This window comes from Podarcis melisellensis (assembly GCF_964234715.1).
Source record: "Podarcis melisellensis genome assembly, chromosome: 4".
NCBI classification, from domain to species: Eukaryota; Metazoa; Chordata; class Lepidosauria; order Squamata; family Lacertidae; genus Podarcis; species Podarcis melisellensis.
In genome coordinates, this window is record NC_138531.1 from 8,424,339 (window position 1) to 8,449,716 (window position 25,378).

General features: G+C 41.4%; 1 protein-coding gene across 5 annotated transcripts in view; it reads right to left on the reverse strand.

Moving 5' to 3' along the window:
- KLHL1 (kelch like family member 1) overlaps window positions 1-25,378 on the reverse strand; it is a 140,770-nt gene that overhangs the window by 47,295 nt on the left and 68,097 nt on the right. For 3 of the 5 annotated variants that reach the window (XM_081907311.1, XM_081907312.1, XM_081907315.1), the window contains exons 6-7: window positions 14,380-14,566; window positions 4,881-5,108 (exon numbers count right to left, since the gene is read on the reverse strand). In XM_081907311.1, the coding sequence (XP_081763437.1) occupies window positions 4,881-5,108; window positions 14,380-14,566 (415 nt within the window). The remainder of the gene's footprint in view (window positions 1-4,880; window positions 5,109-14,379; window positions 14,567-25,378) is intronic. The other 2 variants (XM_081907313.1, XM_081907314.1) reach the window with 1 other exon arrangement.

Here is a 25,378-nt window from a genome sequence, read left to right on the forward strand (position 1 = left end):
TCAAATATAACAAAAAAAGAAAAACATCCAAAATTAAAACCTTATTTTCATTGGCATCTTTCCAGGACTTCCCCTCCCCTCCCCCTCTTGTATTCCAATTCTTTTAAATAAATTCAACAAATTCTTACCCCAAATTTTAAACTTATTATCATTGACCCAATTTTAAAAAAATATTTTCCCATCCCCTAAAATCGACCTGATCCCTTCCACGAGTTCCCCTCTTTAATATGCAATACAGATTAGAATAGAAACAATAGAAAAAAGAATAAAATGTAATTTAGCACCCTTTGGATTCCAAGTTTCCCTCCCCCCTTTCCCGGTTGCGTTCCCAAAGTCCATCAATGTCTACTGTCGTCCTGGAGCTCCCACATCTAAACCATAGCTCTTCACCAGTCCGCTTTGCCATCTTTTTAATAGTCTTTGCCGTCTTTTAGTCATCTTTAATATTGAATGTCCAATCTTGGGAGGAGTCTGACTCAAAAAGGTCCATTTTTTCCATCCAGATCTTTGTATTTAAGAGTAAAAACTCCATTTTTATTTCTTTAGACCTTTCAAATCTGGATGTCCCAAATGTTTCCACTTCCAACTTTGTCCAGTTCTTGTTATTCTTGTTGTTCTTGTTGATCTCTCTCCTCCTTTTTTTCCTGCTCTCCTGCACAAATGTTCTAATTCCAAAAGCTTCTAATTCCTCTGCAGAGGCTTTGTTATTCAGGAACAAAACATTACGTCAAGTCCCTTCCATTCTTCAATAGATAAATCTATTGTCTCCTTTAGTGTATAGACCTCTGTAGACAAAATAGTGTTCCACTTCTGCAGTTTCCCAGGAGATAAAAAGTCCTATTCCAATTCCATGCCAGCAATACTTGTAGTGTCCCACAGCTCCTCTAGAGGGATTATAGTAACTCTGTTTCCTTCCAGATCACACCCAACAGTCAAAGTAACTTGTTATTCCTTGTTTTAAACAATTTATATCCAATTTGTAGCAAATGTAACTGGCAAAGTCCTCGTAACAAAGTTCTCTTTTTGTTCTTCCACTTTGACAGCTCCTTTGACAGCTGTCAAAACCTCTCTTTCTCCTCTCCCGGTGCTCTCACGGATCGCTCCCGGGGTTCCCAGGGGGGGGGGGGTGTTGCATTTTAATTCACATTCCACTTTTCTCCTCCAGCCCAGTCTTATAATTTTCCATCGCGAAATTTAATAACTTTATCAAAATAAGGTTGCACTCGATCTTAGTTGTCAAATCCTTTGCTTTAACTCCTCTACAACAGGGGGGAGGCTGACTTCCTTTTTGCACCTCCCCCGCTCGCTCCGAATTTTTTAAAAAATAAAATTTCCCTTTTTAATCCGAGTTCCAATTACTCACGGGTTATTCTTTTAAGTCCAAATTTTCAATGGAAGAAGTCAGCGCACTCCGTCGAATGGCATGCGGCTTCGCTCGGCAGGGGAAGCGGAGGACTCATAGCACCACCACCCCCCCGTCACCCGCTCCGTAGCCTTTAAAAAGGCTCCTTTGCGGGTCGGGGGGCGCAAACGGTGCCCGCCGAGTCACCATGCCCATGGGTTTCAGCGCCCATGGTTTTGGAGGGTCCCCGCGTCGCCGGCGCGGTAGAACCCAGCCCCTGCCGAGCAGGCTTCCTCCGGAGCTCGGAGGGAGTCCGCCATTCAGCGATGGCGCCAACCCGGAAGTCCTAAGTGCAAGTAGATAATTAGGTACCGCTTTCTAGCGGGAAGGTAAACGGCGTTTCCATGTGCTGGGCTGGTGCTGGCTCGCCAGAGCAGCTTCATCACGCTGGCCATGTGACCCGGAAGTATCTCTGGACAGCGCTGGCCCCCGGCCTTTTAAGTGAGATGGGCGCACAACCCTAGAGTCGGACACGACTGGCCCGTATGGGCAGGGGTACCTTTACCTTTACCTTTAGTCTGGTAGACTAAATCTGATACTACTACAGAACTACTCAACAAGTATATATTATAATATCTAACCCACCCACCTCCAACCAAATGTCAATTGCACAAGAAAGCCTATATTATGGAAAACTAAAACAGCAATCCTATATCCACTTTCTGAGGAGTAAGCCCCATTGAACTCAGTGGGACTTATATCTCCCCAGACATATATAATATAGCATTGCAAAGGTATGTATTTTAGGCGCTGATTTCTTTGCTAATAATCACTGTCTGTAATTGTTGAGTCAGCGTAATAAGCAGGGATTATATCCACATTTCTGTTGGAAAATGCTGTTGAACTCTAAGAAATTGCTGATAAGGATATAAATGATTGGACTATGTCCCCATTGCACAGTGATTTAATCCACTGCAAACACTGACAGACCTGTTGTTAAACTGCTATAGGCTGTGATTAAAAGAATAAGAAAATGGAATAAGAATATTGCTAACTATCACTAGACCTTGATTTAAAATGCAATACAAATTATCTTGCAGAGATTGAAAGGATTGTTAAAGTTATCTACTGCCAATTAATTGAAATAGACTTATAAAAGGAAGAAATTTATGGCAGAGGAAAGGGTATTGTGCCATGGCTGTCCTAGAATGGTAAAACAACGAGAGAGAAATCCATTGCTAGGAATTAAGCTGAACTTTTTGTACAATGCAAGTTGTGAACAAGTTTCCCAAATTTACTTTTCATGAGAAACAATGAAATGAATTTTCATATTTCTGTCCAGGCAGAAAGCAGAGGAAAACAGTGAAAGCAGAGCTGTAGAAGAGCCTTGCTATAAGGGAAACAAGCAATTTAAGCCCCTGGATACATAAATATGAGAATCTAGAATTTATTCCTCTTCCTTCTTCCAGCTCAAAGTTCTTCAAATCTGGGAGACATGTTCTTTGCCCTTATGTTAAAGAGCCAGCACCCCCTAGGGTATCCCAGTTGTGGGAGAGGTTGGAAGGGAATGGGAGCAACCATCATAATATTTTGCTGTTATCCCATCACAATGTGTTGTTCAAAGCTATCCAAATGGCGTCTATATTATTGTAACCACTGATGCAAAATATTTTTCGCTAAGCTTTTTTCACAACTTGCATTGTAGCAGAATCATATAATAGTTAATGTTCATGATAGTTGCATTTATTGGAGGAAGAACTACAACCTTAGCACCTGGAAAACTAATCCTTGAACAGAAACACTTATTAAAAGTAAGATTTCCTAGACTTCAGCCTCTCTCTCTCTTTCTGAAGATCTGGTACTTCCTTTTACTATAGACATTGATCATTGAGCTCATATTGTCTCTGACTGGGAGCAACTCTACAAGGTGTCAGCTAAAGGTCTCTCCCAGTCTGCTGCTTGAGAACCTTCAAAAGAATATGCCAGGGACTGAAGCAGCAACCTTCTAACTATAAAAAATGTGTTTGATCACTGAGCTATAGCTACAAAGACCTTTCTTTGAATGAAATAACAATCCATCATTTAGAAGCTGAAAATTAAGGCAGTATTTTGAAGTTCACCTACAAAATGTGCAATCTGTTATGATCTTCTGTTGCCATGTGCAAGGTATTCAGTTATTTTAAAAGCCAATTATGCACCCGTGTTATTATATTTGGTGTCAATGAACTTAGTAGATGTGAACAAAGACAGCTGTTTTCTCGTTAAAAAATAAATAAATAAAGTGCCAAAGGGGTTAGAATAGGAAACTGAACATGAAATTCCTCTAGTTAGCCAGCCACTCCCCCCTTCAAGATATTCCATTTTATTCCCCTCCTGCCTGCCCATTAGATGTTTTATCATTAGGGTTTTTTTGGGGGGTGGGGGGGTACTCTGCAAACATTGGGATTCTGCCAAGCCTGCTGATACCCACCTCTTGCATATGGGTGGTGGTGTTTCAACTAACCCAGCACTGACACCTGAACACTGGAAATAGAGGGAATGTCTGATGACAAAAGAAATACTCTGAAAAGGAGGATTAAATAATTTAGGGATATCTGGGTAGTAACAGGATAGTTACTGATTCAAACCACTAGAAGCTTATATTGGCCCCTCCATGTGTTGTTGGACTCTATCAGATCTAGCCAGCATAGACAATGGCTGCAGGGGATGGGAACTGTAGTCCAATATCCAGAGGGGCACAGATTAGGCACCCCAGGATTTTTTAAAAAATGATATGATTCAATTTTTACTCACAGTAGGATAACCAACAAATATTTTAAGGCCACCATATTGCAAGTCAGTAAAATACAGGCTTTTGTTTTTAGTCCTTTTCTTAATTCAAATGCATATATATAATAAACAATGATTTATACACACCTTTTTATTTTTACAATCGCCTCCACAGAAGCACCTATATCTATTTGGTTCCATTTAACTTTTAAGTCATTTCAGTTTTTTAACCAAGGTATCATTCCAACAAATCGCCATGTGTTTCTTGGTGGCCCTATAACCATGTTCTACTGTATTGATGTTGCATATATAATAAAACTATGCCAGAATGGGCTAGAATTTGGTACACACATAGATGAACACTTACACAAAGTACCATGAGCACTCTTATATATACTTTTACCTTTCCAGGCTTCTAAACACATGATAGGGATGAGATATGTATGTCCTATTCACTGGGCTGTCTCCACAATCATGGCTTGTTTACTAGTCACATCATTTAGCTACAATGGCTTACCACTGACTTTACAACAACTTCAACAGAACTATTTGAGAAGCAGCTCAGTCCAGTCATTATCATACTCTAGGATGCCAACCATACACAGATATTATTTCAGTTGTTTACACAAGCCTGCACCTAAGTTCCTTCGTGCATTTCTGCATAAATATAGATATGCGCATGTACTGAAATTGCTTGTGGTCAATGCATCTGACATTGCTGATTACATTTTTTATATATACAGATAGCTTTGGGAAACTGAATACTTACCTAAGCCATGCCTATGGGTTGACATTGGAGGCAAAACAGTCCATGCTTTTGTCTGTGGATTGTAACATTCGACTGTGTTTAACGTCTTTAAACCATCTCGGCCTCCAATAACAAAGAGTTTGTCATCAATGACAGCTACACCAAACTGCAGCCTTCTGCCATTCATCACTCCAGCTTGGATCCATATATTTGTCCTGAGATCATACTTCTCTATGGTTGTAGCACCTGCTAAGAAAAATCAATAATGTATTTAATAACAGCATTTACATGATTTACCGACAAAAAATAGAATACATCTCAACTGTTTCTTTTTGTAACTGGAAAAGGCACTATCTATGGGGAAAATGCCCTTAAAATTTGATGTCTCTTTTATTGAAAATGAAGTCAAAAACCCAATAATTACAAGCTCGTGAATCCAAATGATAGTAATGGACTAATTTTGTAATCCCCTTCACTAGGGAGATAAAAAACTTGGCAGTCTGTTCATACCAGATTTTACTGATAGTGATTTGATGGCAGAATTTACACCAAATGTAAACACCCTGTTTCACCATATTTGTTTGTCCGATTTGGACTTTTGTTTGATACCAAAATCAAATGATTCTTCTTCATCTGCTTTCTATCCTGCTATAGCTCCTCCAAACTTGTGCAAAAATAAGCTATGCTGCTTCACTTCCCACACTTTAACTGTAATATAAGCAGTGCTGCGAGTCTATTCACAGTCTCAATAGGTAGAAAATAAAATAATGCATTTCATATTTTTATGGAGAGGATGTCTAAATGAGCTGAATTTAAAATACTCTAAAGGAAAGATTACTAGTATCAACTTAACTCCTTTTCTGCTTTGTTTTCACACTTGCATATCCAAGTCATGCCTTCTCTCCAACCACTAATTGCCCCTACAGAGAAAGCTGCATTCATTATAGTTTGCAATTAAATGTTTCTAATCTATTTCCTCATAGTATGATAAAAAGTTATTCTTTGCAATATTTCTATAACTATATCTATAGCTATAGCTATATCTATGAATAAATGTTCTTTAGCAAATAAACTGCAATGATACAAATGAAAATATATTTTGTCAAAGCTAAAGTTTTTAATAAAAAAGAGATGTAATTTGAATCCCAGTGTAACAGAACAATAATAATGTGGATGCCCAACTGGATATATTAAATTCCATTCTAATTTGCTCAGCTACAAGAAATATGAACTAATTTCTGCATTCAATTATCTTAAGGTGGGTTTTTTTCACAGTCCTTAATTCAAAACTGAAACTGATATAAATGAATTAATTCACTAATTAGAAACAACTGAGTAGAAACACTTTTTTGGTATTGCAAAGTAGATTAACACGGCATGCATTTTCAAATGGTTGAAAGTATCTCAGTCTGTGCTAAGTGTACGGTACTATTTTTTTGCCTTTAAAAATTACCAAACAACTGTTAATTGTAGTTTGGTATGCTTTGCACACAAAATATGGTTACACAGCTACTTTGTTTTAATGAGTAATGTGCCAAAAATTCTTCTTCAGTTTACAATGAATGAAATTGCATTTGAAGAAGCTATGAAAGGGGAGAGAAATGTCCAACAAAATTCTCATGGGCGAGATGCAGGGATTTTAATGTGTATTCCTTACTTTCAAAGTGGTTAAGAGGTTGAGTGATATAACTTCTCACACAGGGCTTTTCAGGTCAGGAAATATATGCTGCCGGAGAGGGTGCTGAGCACTGAGGAAATGCTCCATGGAGAGAAAAAGACACATGCAACCCACATGGCCCCCTCACAACCATAAGGTAAGCTGCACCAAATGAAATTATAAAAAATTATAAAGTGCCCAGAGGAAGAATGTTTTTGAGGAATCGATTACCACGGTAGTTTGCACTATGAATTATATATATGGCACAGAAAACAAAGCATTAAACAACATGACATTCCAGTGCTTGCTACAATAGGTGTTCAGTTTGCTCCCCACGAAAAACACACATTTCTGTCTGGGACCATGGAGATGCAAATTGTGCCTTGACAACAGACTGTCCACCCCTGGACAAGTGAAGTTCATCAGTGGGGTTTCACAATTCCCAATTTTGCCCTTCTCTTCCTCGTTCCCCAAGGGTGGTCTAAATTTATATACAGTTCACCCAAAAATTGACAGGCATTACTATATATATTGTTGAGCAGAAGGTCGGCGGTTCGAATCCCCGCGACGGGGTGAGCTCCCGTTGCTCGGTCCCAGCTCCTGACAACCTAGCAGTTCGAAAGCATGTCAAAGTGCAAGTAGATAAATAGATACCGCTCTGGCGGGAAGGTAAACGATGCTGGCCACATGACCCAGAAGCTGTACGCCGGCTCCCTCGGCCAATAAAGCGAGATGAGCACCGCAACCCCAGAGTCGGTCATGACTGGACCTAATGGTCAGGGGTTCTTTATATATATATATATATATATATATATATATATATATATATATATATATGTGTGTGTCACCACTTGCTGATTCCAAAAGGAAAGCTACTTCGGGATTTATATATATACCATTCTAGAATGAACCCCATGCAGTATTTCAGTCTAGTAAATGTACACATCAGGAAATGGCTGTGTCCATTTTCACCTAAAAAGTAAAATTAAACCATAGTTTGCATAACTTTGACATATCCTGTGAAATCTGCCTTAACAAGCAAGCAGAAAAAGAAAGCAATCTTCCCTTTTTCTGCTGCCTAGGTTCTTTCCTTCCTCTGAATAAATTCTCCTTGATATCTGTGTCAATAACCCAGTTCAATCACATTCGTTCCACCTCAATAGATATCTTTTTATTTCAACACAGACTGTTGCAGATCACTAGGCCAAGGTCATCAGTTTGCACCTACTCAAAGCAACATCTCTAAATCTTGAACAAAATGGTCAAAGGTATATGTCAGCAGCAACTTCAGCAGGAGCAGAATCAGCAGAAAGAGCTTCAAGAAGAAAAATGATTTACAGAGCCTATAGCTATAGACCTCAATTTCTTGTTCTTCTTGATAGTTTCAGATGGTACAATGCAACAGTAACTGTAAAGAGATTCACCCTGGAGGCATTTCTATTCTGAATGTACAGAATCCAATCTCTGTACCTCAACGCTGCACCCCAGAATGTAAAAGCAGAGCTGAAAAACCGAACTTCCTTTTCCTGTTTGGGTTCACCAACTCCTAAAAAACTGTATCATGCTGATTTGCATTTTAAAATGGAAAACGGTGTTTAATAAACCCTAACGTACATTTCCAGTAATCTTAACCTTTAAGTAATCCATTTTTAGTATATTTGTTATTTTTTGGCTTAAAGAACATTTGCCCATTGAAGTGAATTCTACGTTGTAAAGCAGCAGCCTTGCTGAGTGCATAGGTTATATTGAGACATCAGAGTGGATCAGTACCAAAAAGGGTGTGAGAAAATCTTTTTTTTTCAGTATGAGTTAATGCATGCATAGGCAAACTAAGGCCCGGGGGCTGGATCCGGCCCAATCGCCTTCTAAATCCGGCCTGCGGATGGTCTCGGAATCAGCGTGTTTTGACATGACTAGAATATGCCCTTTTATTTAAAATGCATCTCTGGGTTATTTGTGGGGCATAGGAATTCATTCATTATTATTTTTCAAAATATCGCCCAGCCCCCCACAAGGTCTGAGGGACAGTGGACTGGCCCCCTGCTGAAAAAGTTTGCTGACCCCTGAGTTAATGTGATGAAAATTATTTTAACAGCAACAAAATCTGTTCCTGGTTCTACGCCATTAGAACCAGGAGTTGCATGTTCTTTAGAAATTCCAAACCTGTTGTAAGCTCAGAAAGCAAGAGAAGCAAATGGGGGCAATACACTGTCCCCCCCCCAAAAAAAACTGGGCTATGTTAGGCAAGCATGCTCTCACAGTGATTCTCCTGACTGCAGCCCCTCTTCTTGTCCCATAAAAACTACTGAAATAAATTAATAAAAAAATATGTAGCATCTATACAGTATCTATACCCAGGTGGTGCCTTATTTCTGTTCCTCATTCCCCACTGAAGTTTTGGCTTGCTATGCCACTACATATGAATATCCATGTATATCTGTGCGCGTGCACACACACACACACACACACACACACACGGACTGTGGATAGGCAGCTCCTGCAGCTGCAGAAGTTTCCGCTCATATTTGTAACTCATGAATTTTTAGCAAACCTCATGATGCATTAACAGAAATATATAATTTTGGATGAAATATGAGCATAAACATAGCATTTTCACTTTCAAACTGTCATTTTGGATTGCACCACAAGCCTTATCACCGGCCTCCTTGGGGAGTGAACTGACGGTTGGGGGCAAATGTTTTAAATAAATAAATATACGGAAAAATTGTACGTTTACAGCAAAACCTTTTATCTGTATACTCAGAAACAGTCCCACTGAGTTCAGTGGGATTATTCTCAAGGAAGTGGATTTAAGAATTAGCCTTACTTGCTCACCTAGAGAACAACACTTGAAACCCATGCCACTACATAAAGATTCACTCAAGAGATCAACATCCCTTTTGCAAGATTAATATTTTGAAATTTACATTTCCATTTGCAAAAATGCAGAGGAAGTATCCACACAGACTGATTTCAGAGAGCAAAATTATTTTCAAATAATTTGCAAAATGTTAGTTTTCCATCATGATTATTATCTCATCAGGGGACTGAAGGAAGAAGTTCCCCATCCCCTTTCTCTCTCTCTTCCATGTGAAGACGATAAACCACATCCTGTGGAATTCAAATGGCTGCATTATGCAGTCAAAATGGATGACAAAGGATCAAACCTCCATTGCTTTACTCTAGAAAGACATTCTGTTCTCCTACTTAAACCACCTGCTGACAGTGGGAAGTCTCTCTCCAACTTACATTCTTTATGCTTATCATCCTAGCTTTCTCTCTGCTTTTTGTTGTTTTCCCACTCATCCCTCGAGCATCCATACTCCATCTGGTGAATCCATAACCTTCTTGACCTGGTGTAGAGTGTTTTTTGATGTTGGACCACACTGAGACCACCAGTGGAGTGGCCACATGTGCAAGTGGTTAAATTAATTAGCTTTTCTTTAGAACTATAAACTAGCATAAAGAATGGCTTGCTGTGATAAACTTTCATAGCAAAAAAGTGGCTATTATATGAAGTTATAAAGAACTAATTAGGTTCTCTTTCATGTTCTGTATAAAATGGTTCACTCTAGGGAGCAATTGGAGAGCTAAAATCCACATGCTGCTCTGTCTATTAAAGCAGTGTTTCTAGCATCACACCTATCAGAGCAATGAGAGTGCTGCCCAGTTCTTACATTTATTATATTTCTGAGTTACACTACCACTGAGTTCTCTGGGTGACAACCATTCAATGTTTGGTAGTTTGTTCAACGTTTGCTCAATGTTCTATCTGTTTTAGAGAACAGGATTGATATTCAATAAGATGGAAGGTAAGATAGACCTTGAAATCTTCTATAAAACGTGTCCTCCCTAGCAGAGAGCACGTGTTGCGGTGGGGGATACAAGGTGGGGGACAGTGAATTGGTTAATCGGGTCGCTGGGGAGAACTGCTTGTTGCCAATTTTGAAGGAGGAGTCAGAGGTTTTAAATACTGGTCACCCAACTTTGAGCGTTCTCTTGGTTGCTTGCACCGGATCACCCGCCCACCCTCCCTGTATTGGGGGGGGGGGGTTGTTCGCTTGACCTTGCTATGCGAGCCATGGGGTTGTCTGCTTTGAGGCAGGGGCCTGGTAGGAATTTGTCCATTTGGCTGATTGGCTGGTGCCATTTGGTTTTGCCTACTGCGTAGCAAATCGTCACAACTTGTAAGGTTCGCGGTTAGGCATTGGTTCAAATTGGTTGGTGGAGGGGTAAGTGCCTACCCCTCCAATGGTGGTGCGGAAAGGGAATTCCGTTAAAGGAATCCAGGGGCTTGCCATTTTTTTTGTCCTTGTTCCTGGCATCGGACTTGGGCCGTGCAAGCCACCAGGAGCATGAGGGTGAGAAGTGAGGGACTGAGGCCCAGCTTCAATTTCTCCCCAAAAGTTGTTTCCCGCACTGGCTTTCGCTGGAATCCGGAAGTCAGTTCTGTCCCCTGGGCAAGGACAGATAGTCGGAACCAATGCCTAAGCAAACCACTCACTTGGATGTATTTAAATAAAGTTGTGGCCAAAATCGTGCCAAAAACCCAAACCATAATTGATGTGTGATGTGTGAGTTATTGGGGGGTGGCTTGGGGACCTCGACACGCAATTAATGGCAAAATGAAAATTTGTGTAACACTCCCACACATAATTAAAACACCCATGTTCAACATGCTCCTCAACTTTTAGCTTGATCAGCAGCTTGAGCACCAAGAGCTGTGTCAGCAAATCACAATACGTAATACTGTGCTAGAAATGAATTGTCACCAGTATACAGTGGTGCCTCGCAAGACGAAATTAATTCGTTCCGCAAGTTTTTTCGTCTTGCGAGTTTTTCGTCTTGCGAAGCACGGTTTCCCATAGGAATGCATTAAAAATCAATTAATGCGTTCCTATGGAGACCGCTTGCCAGGCTGGCGGTGCGGAGAAGGGCTTTTCTCCCCACCGCAAGCCTTCAGGACAGGTCCGGGAACAGAGGGGAAGGCGCGCAGCGCTTCTCCTCTGTTCCCGGGACTTGCGGTGGGAGGAGGGTTTTTCCTCCCCACCGCCAACATTCAGAACAGCATTCTGAATGTTGGCAGTGGGGAGGAAAGCCCTCCTCCCACCGCAAGCCTTCAGGACAGGTCCGGGAACAGAGGGGAAGGCGCGCAGCGCTTCTCCTCTGTTCCCGGGACTTGCGGTGGGAGGAGGGTTTTTCCTCCCCACCGCCAACATTCAGAACAGCATTCTGAATGTTGGCAGTGGGGAGGAAAGCCCTCCTCCCACCGCAAGCCTTCGGAGGAGGCTGGCGATGGGGCGGAGAGCCCTCCTCCCCCCGCCAGGCTTCGGAGGGCTTCTCCGAAGTCTGGCGGGGGGAGGAGGGCTCTCCGCCCCATCGCCAGCCTTCGGAGGAGCCCTCCAAAGCCTGGCGGGCGGAGGAGGGCTCTCCGCCCCATCGCCAGGCTACGGAGAAGCCCTCCGAAGCCTGGCGGGGGGAGGAGGGCTCTCCGCCCCATCGCCAGGCTACGGAGAAGCCCTCCGAAGCCTGGCGGGGGGAGGAGGGCTCTCCGCCCCATCGCCAGGCTACGGAGAAGCCCTCCGAAGCCTGGTGGGGGGAGGAGGGCTCTCCGCCCCATCGCCAGGCTTCGGAGAAGCCCTCCGAAGCCTGGCGGGGGGAGGAGGGCTCTCCGCCCCATCGCCAGGCTACGGAGAAGCCCTCCGAAGCCTGGCGGGGGGAGGAGGGCTCTCCGCCCCATCGCCAGGCTTCGGAGAAGCCCTCCGAAGCCTGGCGGGGGGAGGAGGGCTCTCCGCCCCATCGCCAGGCTACGGAGAAGCCCTCCGAAGCCTGGCGGGGGGAGGAGGGCTCTCCGCCCCATCGCCAGGCTTCGGAGAAGCCCTCCGAAGCCTGGCAGGGGGAGGAGGGCTCTCCGCCCCATCGCCAGGCTACGGAGAAGCCCTCCGAAGCCTGGCGGGGGGAGGAGGGCTCTCCGCCCCATCGCCAGGCTTCGGAGGAGGTCCGAGGACAGTGGGGAAGACGCGCTGCACTTCCCCACTGTCCCGGAGATTTCCCTATGGGCTTTCGTCTTGCGAAGAAAGCCCATAGGGAAATTCGTTTTGCGAAGCGCCTCCAAAACGGAAAACCCTTTCGTCTAGCGGGTTTTTCGTCTTGCGAGGCGTTCGTCTTGCGGGGCACCACTGTACTATTTTAAGGCTGCGGTCCTATGCAGGCTTAAGTAGCAATTCTATAGCAAGATCCGCTGTGATGAGCAGAGTGAGGATCCAGAAGATCTCTGGCTGAGCCAGGTGGTTTCCAGCCCAGCTGGAGATACAACAGCATATCTCCCCTGTCCCAACTAAACTGGCACCCTGCTAGCTGAGCGGACCCTAAACCAGATTAAGCCTTGAAAAAGTGGATGTCTTGGAGGCATGGCAGGGGTGGGGCCAGAGAGGAGGGTCTCAGGCTGGATCTTAAAAGCATTCAACTCAGTCATGTGACCTGGCATCCCTGAGCCAGGTAAGCCAGTAAAGGTGTGGTGTGACTCAAAACACTATTTTAAAGGCTTGTTTTCCCTCTGCTTAGGTTGGCTCAACCAACAAGGACTCCATGAAGTTTGACTCTACTTTTGGGGTCCCAAGTTCAATTGCTGGTATCTAGGGCAGAAGTCTTCATGAAACCCTAGAGAACCACAGCTATGGCCAACAAAACTGAAGGAGATGGAACCCAGAGTATGACTTGGTACAAGGCCACTACCTTTATTTTATTCTTAAGACCACGGGCATAAGAAATTTCTAGCAATGCATACACGCCCAGGCTGTTCACTTAATACATCTGAGGTTCTGCTTCCTGGCAACCGTAAGACCTTGACACATCATACACCGTTGTCATCTCAACCATTCTTATGTGGCTCTTTCAGTAGTACCTAATAGTGAGTAACTTTGCAATCTGTCTTTTCTCTTACTGAATGCCATCCTGATGAAGTTAACAGGAACAAAATTCTACTGCCTTTGTGCACACTTATGGATAAAGGAAAACTGATTAAAGACAAAGGTTGGGATGTGAATGACCCTCCAGAGCATATTTGAGGGCTAAATGGGGAGAAGAGAAACCATTAGTCCCACTGAGCAAGCGGACAGACACCATTGGATATTGCCCACATATGTCTTGACAATTAAGAAGGAATGCTTTTGTGTTTGAAGCCAGAGACCTATGAGTATTTGTCCACCTTTACAAATACTAAGGGAGGAAGTATATTTTTTTGTAACTCGTCCTATACCCACAGGACATCCAGTTTATGTGTTTATCAAAATCTCATTTGTTTGATAGTTTTAGATTTAATCGTAAGATTAAGGAATAGGATATTTGAAATTAATGTTTCAGTAAATCAGCTTTTATCTCTTCCCATTACTATAATGTCTGATTTTTTTATAGTTGAATTTCCTGCTTCGGTTATTTTAAAGTTTTCTTTTCCCTGTGTTCACCTCCAGACAATGATTCATTGAGAGCTGAGATAACCTAGGGCTTTGAATCCAGGATTTCTCTCTCCTCCCCACCTTTTCAATCACAGTGTGTCTGACATTATTACTTTTTTAAAAAAACATTTTTATTTTGCGACCCAGCTAACTCCCTTGGTGTTTCTTCTTCTAGAACAATGAAGCAGATTGAAATACCTGATGGAAGAGCAATCAGTATTCTGCCCTTTCTATTAAACTACTCAATTATTTATTGAGATTAAAAGAGATTTTACCGTTTAGCCCACAATACAATTTACATTGTAGATTTCTTTCTGCATGAAGGATTCGAGTCACTCCTAGGGAGAGATGGGGGATGGGGACTATTCTGCCAACTGTCTTTATCAAATCAATAACTGTTTATTAGTACCTTTGTTGTTGTCCATTCCTCCAACTGCATACAGGGTCCCAACTGTGGATTTTCTTGGTTTAGTTCTTGGGCTTTGCATAAGAGTCCGTCTTTCTGGCAAGAGATGGTATTTCATGGCTTCCAGAATCAGCTTCTGACATTCCAGGTCATCTTTAAAAAGTGCGTGGTTTTCTAGGTCAGCTAAAATCTGTGAATTATATGAGTTGTGATTTAGTAATGACATCCCATTCCTTATAGCCCAACTCCCGGAGAGTTCTGCTTGCACAAGCCTCAGTGACATGAGTAGGACTTGGGCGGGGGATGCACTATGAGTTTCAAGGCTAAGCAGGGTTTGAGTATGTATTTCCCCAGTCTATCTTCAACATGCTCTGTTCACTGAGTCACACAGATGCTGTATGGTGTGTATGGGGTATACAGCGAAAATAAAAGTTCAGACAATGAATTAAGGACTAAGCAGAGACTTAAACTTCCAGGTATCAAATTCATGTGAGACATACTAACCTGGTTTACACATTGCGTGACCAGGCGGCAACAGCCCCAGCCCCCAGGGATCACAAGAAAGGAATAAAGACTCTGACAACATTATATGGAATTAAAATTAGGCCACAACTTTATTAAACTTCCGAATGTAGGAAGACCTTGGCTTAGGCCTTGGGCGTGTATCCCTCCCAGCCCCCCAGTTGGGGGTGCTTTGCGAAACGTAAGTGTAGCAGGCAGCCCAGCTCATATCCCCGCACGCAGAGTAGTTTACTGACAACCTTTCAGTGTATGGCCAGTGGCACCTATATATATAACCCCTTTAAGAGGGGGACCCTGGAATCGCCACCACAGGGGGGTGAGTCACCACTTCACGTCCCCCCCCCATAGGGAAGAAAAGGCTAGAGGATTCCACCCAAGGCCATAACCATCAAAGTTGTGACAAATTGCTACGGGGAAGACAAACCTGCCAATGCAGGAAAAAAATTTCCCCGTCCGTCAACAGCAACCAGTCAAAGACCATAGTAGCGCTCGCTAAAGAGGAAGAAAAAGTTAACCTGCAAACAAGAAACATTAAACAAAGGGAGGGTAGGGAGGGTGGAGAATTGATGCTTTTGAATTTTGGTGCTGGAGGAGACTCTTGAGAGTCCCATGGACTGCAAGAAGATCAAACCTATCCATTCTTAAGGAAATCAGCCCTGAGTGCTCACTGGAAGGACAGATCGTGAAGTTGAGGCTCCACTACTTTGGCCATCTCATGAGAAGAGAAGACTCTCTGGAAAAGACCCTGACGTTGGGAACGATAGAGGGCACAAGGAGAAGGGGACGACAGAGGACGAGATGGTTGGATAGTGTTCTCGAAGCTACCAGCATGAGTTTGACCAAACTGTAGGAGGCAGTGGAAGACAGGAGTGTCTGGTGTGCTCTGGTCCAGGGGGTCACGAAGAGTCGGACACGACTAAACAGCTAAACAACAGGGAGGGTGAATCTCCAAAGCCAACTGCATGGCTATTTCGGCTCCACTCCCTATTTATAAATGGGGCTGGCCCCACCTCCCAGCAAAAAACCTGATTACTGAGGCTGGGCGTGAACCTCCAAAAATTAAAACTGAGAGGCAAGCCAGCCCATCTGTCAGTAAGCTCCCTGGGAACTGTAGCACCACGCGCGATCCTGCAAAGGGCACCCACAATGTAAAGTGTGATTGTCATTATGATAAACCATGGTTTATGCTGTTGAGTTGCATTTGCCTCCCTCCCATGCTGGAAGGAAACAAACTACAGCACTATCTTCGGATTATGTGGAAACCAGCACTTGTAGTATGTTTGGGGAAAGCAAACCGTGGTTGACATGTAATATTAAACTAACACTTCGTCCTGGCAAGGCATAGGGAGAGAATGCACAGGCCGCAGAGCAGTGCACACCAGCATGCTTGTTATCTGTGGCAGATAACTCATGGTTTGTTTTAGACCACAGCTTACCATTATGTGCAAACAGGAACATTCTCTACTGGGTCACAATGCTACCAAATGATGCTTAAGAAACACGAGGTCAAATTAATTTAATTCTAATATATCCAGAAAGGCAACCTTGGAGCGAATGTCAATCCTTGTAGTAACTTTAAAAAGAATAGCCACAATAACAGAAGCGTACACATTTTCTCAGAAAATAGTCAAAACTGATAACTTGTTTTACTATCTGCCTTAGATAAATTTAGAAAAATATGGCTGATGCTAGAAAAATCTCCTACACAGGAAATTAACCTGTAATGTTGGTTCAATAAGTCAGCAAAGCAAATGCTGGGCTCCCGCCCCTGTACATTTCATCTTCCCAAAGCGTTGCATGGAATAACTAAAATTTAATTAGCTGCTGCCCTAGCTCTATCATAAACTTCCCTTCCATGCTATGCATCCCCAGGGGAGTTGAGTAAATAGCTTGTTCAGAAATAAGTAATACAAGAATGTATCTGCATCTATCTGACAATTTTTCAATCAATGGAAAGAACAGTATATTTTCCTCCCTCCCTCCCTCCCTCTCTCTCTCTCTCTCTCTCTCTCTGTTGTGATAGGAATTTTAGGGTCTTAGATATATGGCAACCTTCATAACCACACGTACATAGATCAGCACAGGAAAGCCAACCTGGAACCATTTTGATTCCTAAACTGAGCAAATGTTTCTCTGCATGGCCAAAATGGAAAAGCCTCCCCATTGTCTCTTTCCTCACAAATCCTGTCTCTAGGATATGTCTGTTTGAATAAGGTGTGAGCCTGTGACCTGGCCCAGGAAATAAGTATTTTACCACTACAAAAGAATGGCCAGGCTGCCCAGGAAATCCAATCAAGTAACCTGCCAGACAGGAGATAAACAAGGACAAGAGAAAAACAACATTTAAATTTCTGTGATGTAGGTGGGATGTATCTGAGGGGTGGTCTTAGGTTACACCCCTTCTGTGATGTATGCATAATGTTTCTGGGGGTGGTCTTGATCTACAGGGTGGCAATTTCAATAGTCTTTATAAGGCTTTGCAGGCCATTGTTCTGGGTCCTCTTCCTCTCCTGCGTGTGAGGGGAGTACCCTGTTGCAACAGATCAATAAAGATCAAGCTTACCAGCTGCTTTGCTTCTCAATATTCTCTGGTTGGCCTTTGTTATTTTCTCCTACCAATAGGGAACCTATGTAAGGACTCTATATGGGCTCTTGGATACCCCATAAGGGAAAAGGGCATATTTGACACAACTTTCATATCCTGACATCACAATGTAGTGTGTTTGACAGCATTCCCTGTCACCAGCAGGCAATTATCTGTCCTAGGAAAGCATAGCAACAGAATTTCTGGAGGACATGGCTAAGGTGGAAGAGAAGAAACATGGAGCTCTCCAGAAGTACTAACAGCCACACATTTAATATAATGTGTTGTTTTACCCTTACCAAGCGTTTTGTACATAGAAAATGCAAGCAGAAGAGTGTACTTATTGGTAGAATTACTTTAGCAGAATTAGAGATTCTATTAAAGAAGAAAAAGAAGAATCGTTCTGTTTGAGCTTGGAAAAAATATTGAGAATAATCACATTGTGCAGAGAGGAATTCCACAGATGCCTTCATCCATTCCCAATGTGGCACCATTGTAAACATTTCACCAAATCCTATGCTTGGTCATTAAAAGGGACAAAAGTCGTTGAAACAAAAGCATGAGAATCCAGTTTTAAAACCAAGAAACAAAATTTATCAATTTATTGCAACATGATCACACTGAATTCTTCTCTGCAATGAGAAAGCAGTTGATGCAGATGTTGAATGATTCAAGGACAATGAAATTCTTCGTTGCTGTGCATAACCAATGCAAGTCAATTTGTTTATCAGCAGAGGAGGCATGACTAGTATAAGCTAATGGCAGGAAAATATGGACAAAATGTTAAAACACTCAAAGAAAGATAAGCAGAAGAGATGTTGAAAGATTACACTGGGCAACAGCTTTTTACTTTTTGAATGTTGTCTAGTTTTCTACAACTGATTTAGGGTATTTTTGCACTGCTGAATCAGGAAATGGCATCCGTTTCTCTCCATCAGGTCAGGTTTTTGTGCTATGTTGATTTGAAAAAAATCAGATTTTGTGACAAAATCGATTACATTTTTGTGGCATTATCAGCTGATTTTTGTCAACACATATCATCCTAAATATGTTTTTAAGAGAAAAAAATGTTTTTCCAACAACATATATTGATTACCTGATAGAAACATTGATTACTGTAAACTGAATGGTGGACATTGATAAAGGTAAGTACACATAAATTGAATGTTGCTTCACCATTTTTCAAACTTCAGGGCTTGAACTTCTGTTTCTTAGAACTCCTGGAATGCTCAGCGGCAGGGAGGTCTCTCTCCAGAGTCCAACAGTAGTCACCCATCATGACTGCGTCCCAGCGACCCTGATACCTGCTCTCCATCTCTTTCATGTCCTGATGAAATCTCTCCCCCGCTCGTCACTCATTGAACCCAGGTTCTCAGGAAACCGGTCCATATGTGAAAATAGGTAGTGCATCTTGACGCTCATGTTGCAGCCCAGGTTTCTGAAAGCAGTCAGCATGTTGTTGACAAGTTCTGCGTAGTTTCTGGCCTTATTGTTGCCAAGAAAGTTCTTCACTACCAGAACAAATGCCTTCCACGCTTCCAGTTCCACTTTGTTCATTGAGTTTCCGAACTCTGGATCTCTGATGAGCTGACGGATCTGAGGACCGTCAAAGATGCCAGCTTTCAACTTCTCCATGGTCAATCCTGGAAAAGCCTGGCACAAGTAAGTGAAGCAGTCACCATCCTTGTCCAGAGCCTTGGTGAACTGCTTGATTAAGCCGAGCTTGATGTGCAGCGGTGGGAAGAGTATTCTGTCTCTGTCCATCAGAGGGTTGTTGATGACGTTCCTTTTTCTGCAAGGCACCAATTCCTCCTGCACAGGCCAGTCCTTCTTCGTGTAATGCTAAGCACGGTCCCTACTATCCCACATGCACAGAAAACATGGGAACTTGGTGAAGCCAGACTGTTGTCCCAACAAAATGTTCACCATCTTCAGGTCAACACAAATAAACCACTTATGCTGATCATAACCAATTTTTTCCAGAACATACGTCACCCATTCATAGTTCTCCTTCAGTGTACTCGAGTGAGCCAGGGGTTTTGATCCCCCAACTTTATGCTTTGCCGCACCAATTTATGGAAGATTTCGAGGTTTTATGACTTCAAACTGATCCCTTTTTGACATAATCACCCAGAACTACTGGACCTGAATACTTCTTGTCATTAAAATAATCATTTCCAATCAAAACAGTCATTTGACATGGCATTTTACCCCCACCAACTTCTTCTAAAATGCTCCACACAAGCGTACATGTGAACAAAAACGTAAAAAATGACATGTGGCCATAGCTCAAAAACTTGACCTGATTGAGCAAAACCAATGTGCTTTTTGGATTCAGCGCATCAGATTCGTCCTAAATCAGCTGAAAAAAATGCAGACAACAAATTTGTTGTTGACCAGTGTTATCTTTTCATGAGATTAACTGGTATTCAACGCAATCCTACGTATGGGTTGTATTCAACTAAGTTTTACTAAGAGTCAATCTATTTAAATTAATGAATATGAATAAATTGGGGCCATTCATTTCAATAGGTTCACTCAGAGTAAACTTAGTTGAATATCACAATTTATTTAGCTTAAAACAAGATAGTGTGGAAAGACTGTAAATTCATTAAATAGTAAAGGGTGAAGACAGATACACATTTAAAGTGCTTTTTAAAAATCTCACGGAAGGGGGAGATTGGTGGAAAGGAAGCCTCACCCAACATGGCAAGCATTTCTCCCCAAAAAAACTTTATTGGGCTTCAGAATTGTGTCTTCTGAAAAATTCTAAAGCAGTACCTCAATTTGCACCTATGACTGCAGGTAGAAAATCTGGACTGCTTTTCAAAGTCTGGCCCTATATTTAGTTGGTAAATTGCTTTTTAAATCAAATCAAAATAGACTTTGTTTTAGTTAGGATTGAGGCATAGTATAATGCTCCACTTAAAATGTGTTTAAATATGTTTCTTAAAATGTAGGTTTTACATACATGACAAATGGGGTTAATTTATCTGAAGTTTTATTCTCCATGGGCCTAATTGTTGAGTGTAGCAATCTAGGTTTCATCTCTTAATGAGAATTTGGTTTGGCACTGGACAATGTCTTGTTTACTGGGCGATCCTAGATGTATCCGGTCAGAAATCTCAGGTGATTATATTAACAATTTTTAGATTAACACCTTTTTAAGTTTGTTAGAACTTGATATGAAAAGCTTCACTTTATATGTTGGGGAGAAATCATTTACCGTAACCATTTTGATATTCTGTATCAGTAACACAGCTGAAAAGAATAGCCACTGTACTACATACAGTGGGTTACAACTTCAGATTTATTCAGATCAAGGTGCATTTTAAAGAAAATAAGCATGAAGGTTTCTCAGAAATGTCAGTTCCTAACAATGGGCTCCTAACTGACTAGAACTTTTAAACCACATTCTTGTTGAAACACTTTGCAGTCCACTGAGTCTACATTGCAGGAATTTGATAATCTCTTCTAACAGATATCTAACACAATATCTTCTAAACCTCTTTAGATAAGACAAGGTAGATTGATTATAAACCCATTGAGTTTAGTCAGTCATTTTCTTGATGCCTTTCAGTGAAAATTCTCTTGCAACCTGCCAATAATTTCCAGCCACTGCAAAACACTTGCTCAACCTTTTCTCGCAGGACTTCAGTCTGATCAGCTAGTTGACTGGTTATATTCTTTTGAGGTTAATAGGGTATCTTATTATCTGGGGGGAAATCATTGCTTTTGTAAAATCTCCGCAATGCATTCTAAGTAGTTATTTGTTATTCCAATCCATATCAACATTCTGACAAAAACCCGGCTTAGGCATGTTCACAAAAGTTAAGCCTTGCAGACATCTTCTGCTCTCATCCTTTCTAATCCAAAATGCTCAAAACTTACTACAAACAACTAAAAGTGTTTGATTTAACGCCAACAGTGCTCCCAGAGTACACATACACAAAAGAATGAAGTTGGATGAAAATATTGACTTTTTACACACTGTCATATTTTCACATTTCTAACTAACTCCAACCGGCCACCCTAAATTCTTCCAAAGCAGCAACTGACATTGATGCAATCACATTGCGCAAAAAACACTGAAACTCTTGAGAGAGACAGTGAGGCCGTATATCCACAGCAGTGACCAGAGGAGGAATGACTGCTGGAAGGAGACTAGAGAGAAGAAATACCGGTATTATGTACTGAGTTGAATAGCATCCAAAATGCAGCAGTCTGATTGGTCCTAGAACAATAGGATCCAAAATGCAGCAGTCTAAATTGTCCTAGAACAATAGGATTCAGAATGCAGCAGTCTGATTGGTCCTAGAACAATGCAGCAGTATGATTGGTCTGCAGGAGCCACCCAATCCAGCTCCAGATGGAAGTGAATTCACAACCTGATTGGCCTACACGAGAATTCTGGAATTAGCCAATCACGTGCGGCCCATTGTGTAAATAATGTATACAAAGCAGATACTTTGGGGAAACTTTCATTCCTCCTCACCACTATGAGTTGAATAAAGAGCACGAAATCCACTCTCGACTCTGAGTATATTTCAACCAGGGTGCATCTGCACCAGTGAAACCAGGCGCCTTCACATGCCCCATCTTCAATAAAACATGTCTCTCCCATATAACTCTCTATAGTCGCTGCAGGCTTTGTAATTCTCCAATGACTTGACTTTACACCTGGTGGCACACTCTTCCATTGTCTCTTGAAATAGACTGATGCCAACAAACTCACACAAGAAGTAGTGCTGGCCCCTGACTTGAATGGCTTCAAACTAGACAAGGTCATGGTGGATATCAATGGCCATTTACCAAGTTGTCTATGTTCTTCTACTTCCACTGTTGGAGGCAGTATTCTTCTGAATGCCAGTTACCGGGAATGACAGCTGAGGCGAGGCTTCCCATGGGCATCTGGTTGGCTATTGTGAGAACAGAATGCTGGACTGAATCAGCACTGGCCTGATTCTGCAAGGCTCATGTTCCTACAAACAGTGCTAAGGTGTGTGGTTCTGTCCGCTTTCTCCTTCAGTGAGGCACTGGTGATGGCAGAGGCTCATGGGAAAGACTCATGGGATTTCTTTTTAGTTAAAAGAAAATATAATTATTGTGTTTCTAGTTAGCATATGTGTTTTTGGTTTATTTGTAATTTTTACTCAGGTCACCCTCAAACACCAGCTCATATCTTGATTCAATTGCGGAGTTAAATCAGGAGTTCTACTTGCACTGCGATCTAATCAATATACCCATGCACTGGTGCACAGAAAAGGAGGAGGAGAAAATTGTGGCTCCTACACAGTGTTCTGAAAATACTAGAAATTTAAAATAAATAAAAAACCAAGAGAATGATGGATTGCTAATGCCTTGGTGGCATCCAAGAACCAATTACTGCTCCTCAGCAAACTTCATTTTCTTACTTATTGCAGATGAGTTTTCATTTATTCACTGTTTATAATTCTTTTATTAAACAGGGTCAGTGTTGCTTGTAGCAGAAGATGGAGATAATTGTTAAATTACTAATGTACAAACAGCAACTCAATTAAGAGCCAACATACATCTTGTCTATTCCAAGTTTAGATTTCCCTTTTTATGATTCTAAAATCAACTTCTGGAACAAAATTATTCAAATCATTACACTATTAACATAATATTTAAATAAGTAAGGAATCTTTCAATATGCCTTGGTTCTTTAGCAGTCTATATTATAATTCTTCATCATTTCAACTACTCTAATTAATATGATGCACTCAACAGCAACTTAAGCAAGGCATCCAAAATCAAGCAGGAGATGGTGCCCTAGGCATAAGAATATTGTTTTGTGATTAGATAGCATTCTGCTGCTGCATAACAAAATAAAATACATACTATATTTGGTATTAAAATGCTGTATCACTATATAAATAATATGGGAACACACAATCTGAGACTCGTTAACAAAGGCAATTTGAAATGTAATTTTACAAAGTGTTTGTACTGAAAATTCTTGTGCTTAGTTGGCGACTGAAGTCAGTAGAGCTCATTTACTCCTAAATGTGGAATCTGAGGGGGCAGTGGGGAAAAGAAGGGGGAAGCTCTGTGGCCCAAGCAGAAGTCCATGTGCTAACAATATGACTTTGCTGGATGCTACCCAGAAGAAGTAAATACTTAAAGCACAATTCGATGCATATCAGTTCAGAAGCAAGCTCCAATGTGGTCCATTAGGCTTACTCCCAGGTGCTCCCATTGAGTTGCATGGCCTATTGAATATATAGCATTTAAAATAAAACTTCCATTTTGTTTCCCCCCAAATATCACATTATTCTAACAGGAACGTTCGTCAATGTATTTTTCCCCCCTTCATCTTTTCAGGTCATCTCATGAGATTCCATTCTAGAGAAGTTTAAGGATCCATATGAGGAAATCTTTGCACAATGACATAGCATGAATTAGAAATGCAAATTACCTTTGCTATCCCAATTGATCCAGTCTCACCTTAACCAATATTCTGATTTAGTTCGCTAGCCGTAAAATAAATCCAGTGTAATTATTCTCAATCCCTTCTTGAATCTATTTTAATTAAAAGCTGGCATTTTTCCATTGAAAGCTTTAAGTGGGTTTATGTGGCTAAGATTTTAAAATGTAACACTTTACATAAGTAATCTCAGTTTAAAGTAAAATTCTTTTAAAAATGCAATAATAATTTATCTGGATTAGTTTTTTGGTTTTCCTTTCCACTGACTATTTCACATTATGTTTTTACCTTGAATGAAAATATATTATACATTATTACAAAAGCCACACTTGAAGGAAATCAGAGAGTAAAATAATTCTATTTTTGCACAAAATAGTTACCTGAAGAATGAATTTCTGTATTGTCATGTCATATTACTATTTTGCATAAGCACTAGAATATCTGTAAAAGAATGCCTGTATTGTGGTAGAGCTTAAATAAATGAATATGCTGTATGATAACTGACTTTTCAATGACATGATGCCCAATTTTCTGTTATGTCTGAGGCTGTGGTCTTATATACTTATATATATATAAGTATATACTTATATACTTACTAGGGAATAAGCCCTCAGAGTAATATGTGGCTTTCCAAATGACGCAGTCAATGTGCTGAACAGTGTCTGGAATTGGTAATGGACTGGATGGAAATGAATAAACTGACTCTCAGTCCAAAGAAGATGGAAGGATTGATAGAAAGTGGTTCATCTAACCATTGGTTCAAGCAGTTCTGGATGTGGTTGTATTCCTCATACAAGGTCACTGGAAGTCCAGGTTTTATCAATGGTCCAGTAACCTTCTCATGAGCCAAGACAGCTTCACCAGCTGCATTTCTTTTTGGACAGAGACAGCTTGTCTACTTATCCATGCCCTACTAACCTCTAGCTTTGATTACTGCAATGTGCTTACATGCCTTTGAAGGCTAAACGTTTGCTAGTGTAAAATATAGTTGCTTTACTATTCACCAGGAACAGTTTGTGGGAACATATGTCTTGGATTCGGAAACATCTTCTTATCCATTTCCAAACTCAATTTAAAACGTTGATGCTTACTTTTAAAGTCCCACACTCTTTGGGATGAGGGTACATGCAGGAAAACTTCCCTCTACACCGGCCTGACCATGAATAGAGATGGTAATAAATAAGCTATAAATGAAAATGAATGAATGAATGCAGTGCTATGAGGGGAAGGCTGCCCAGAGATTTTAAGAAAAATTTTATCAGTATATGGATGACATAGACCTCTTGAAACCCTTTCCATCCTCTTAAGCTGTGACTGTAGAAGTCCACAATAAATGTCCAATGAATGAAGGTCAATCCAGGTAAGATTGGTCCATTGGTCAAATAGCTCTCCGGAGAATAGGAATTTGGCCTTTTCTAGATCGGGTTGCACTTTTCCTAAACATGTAG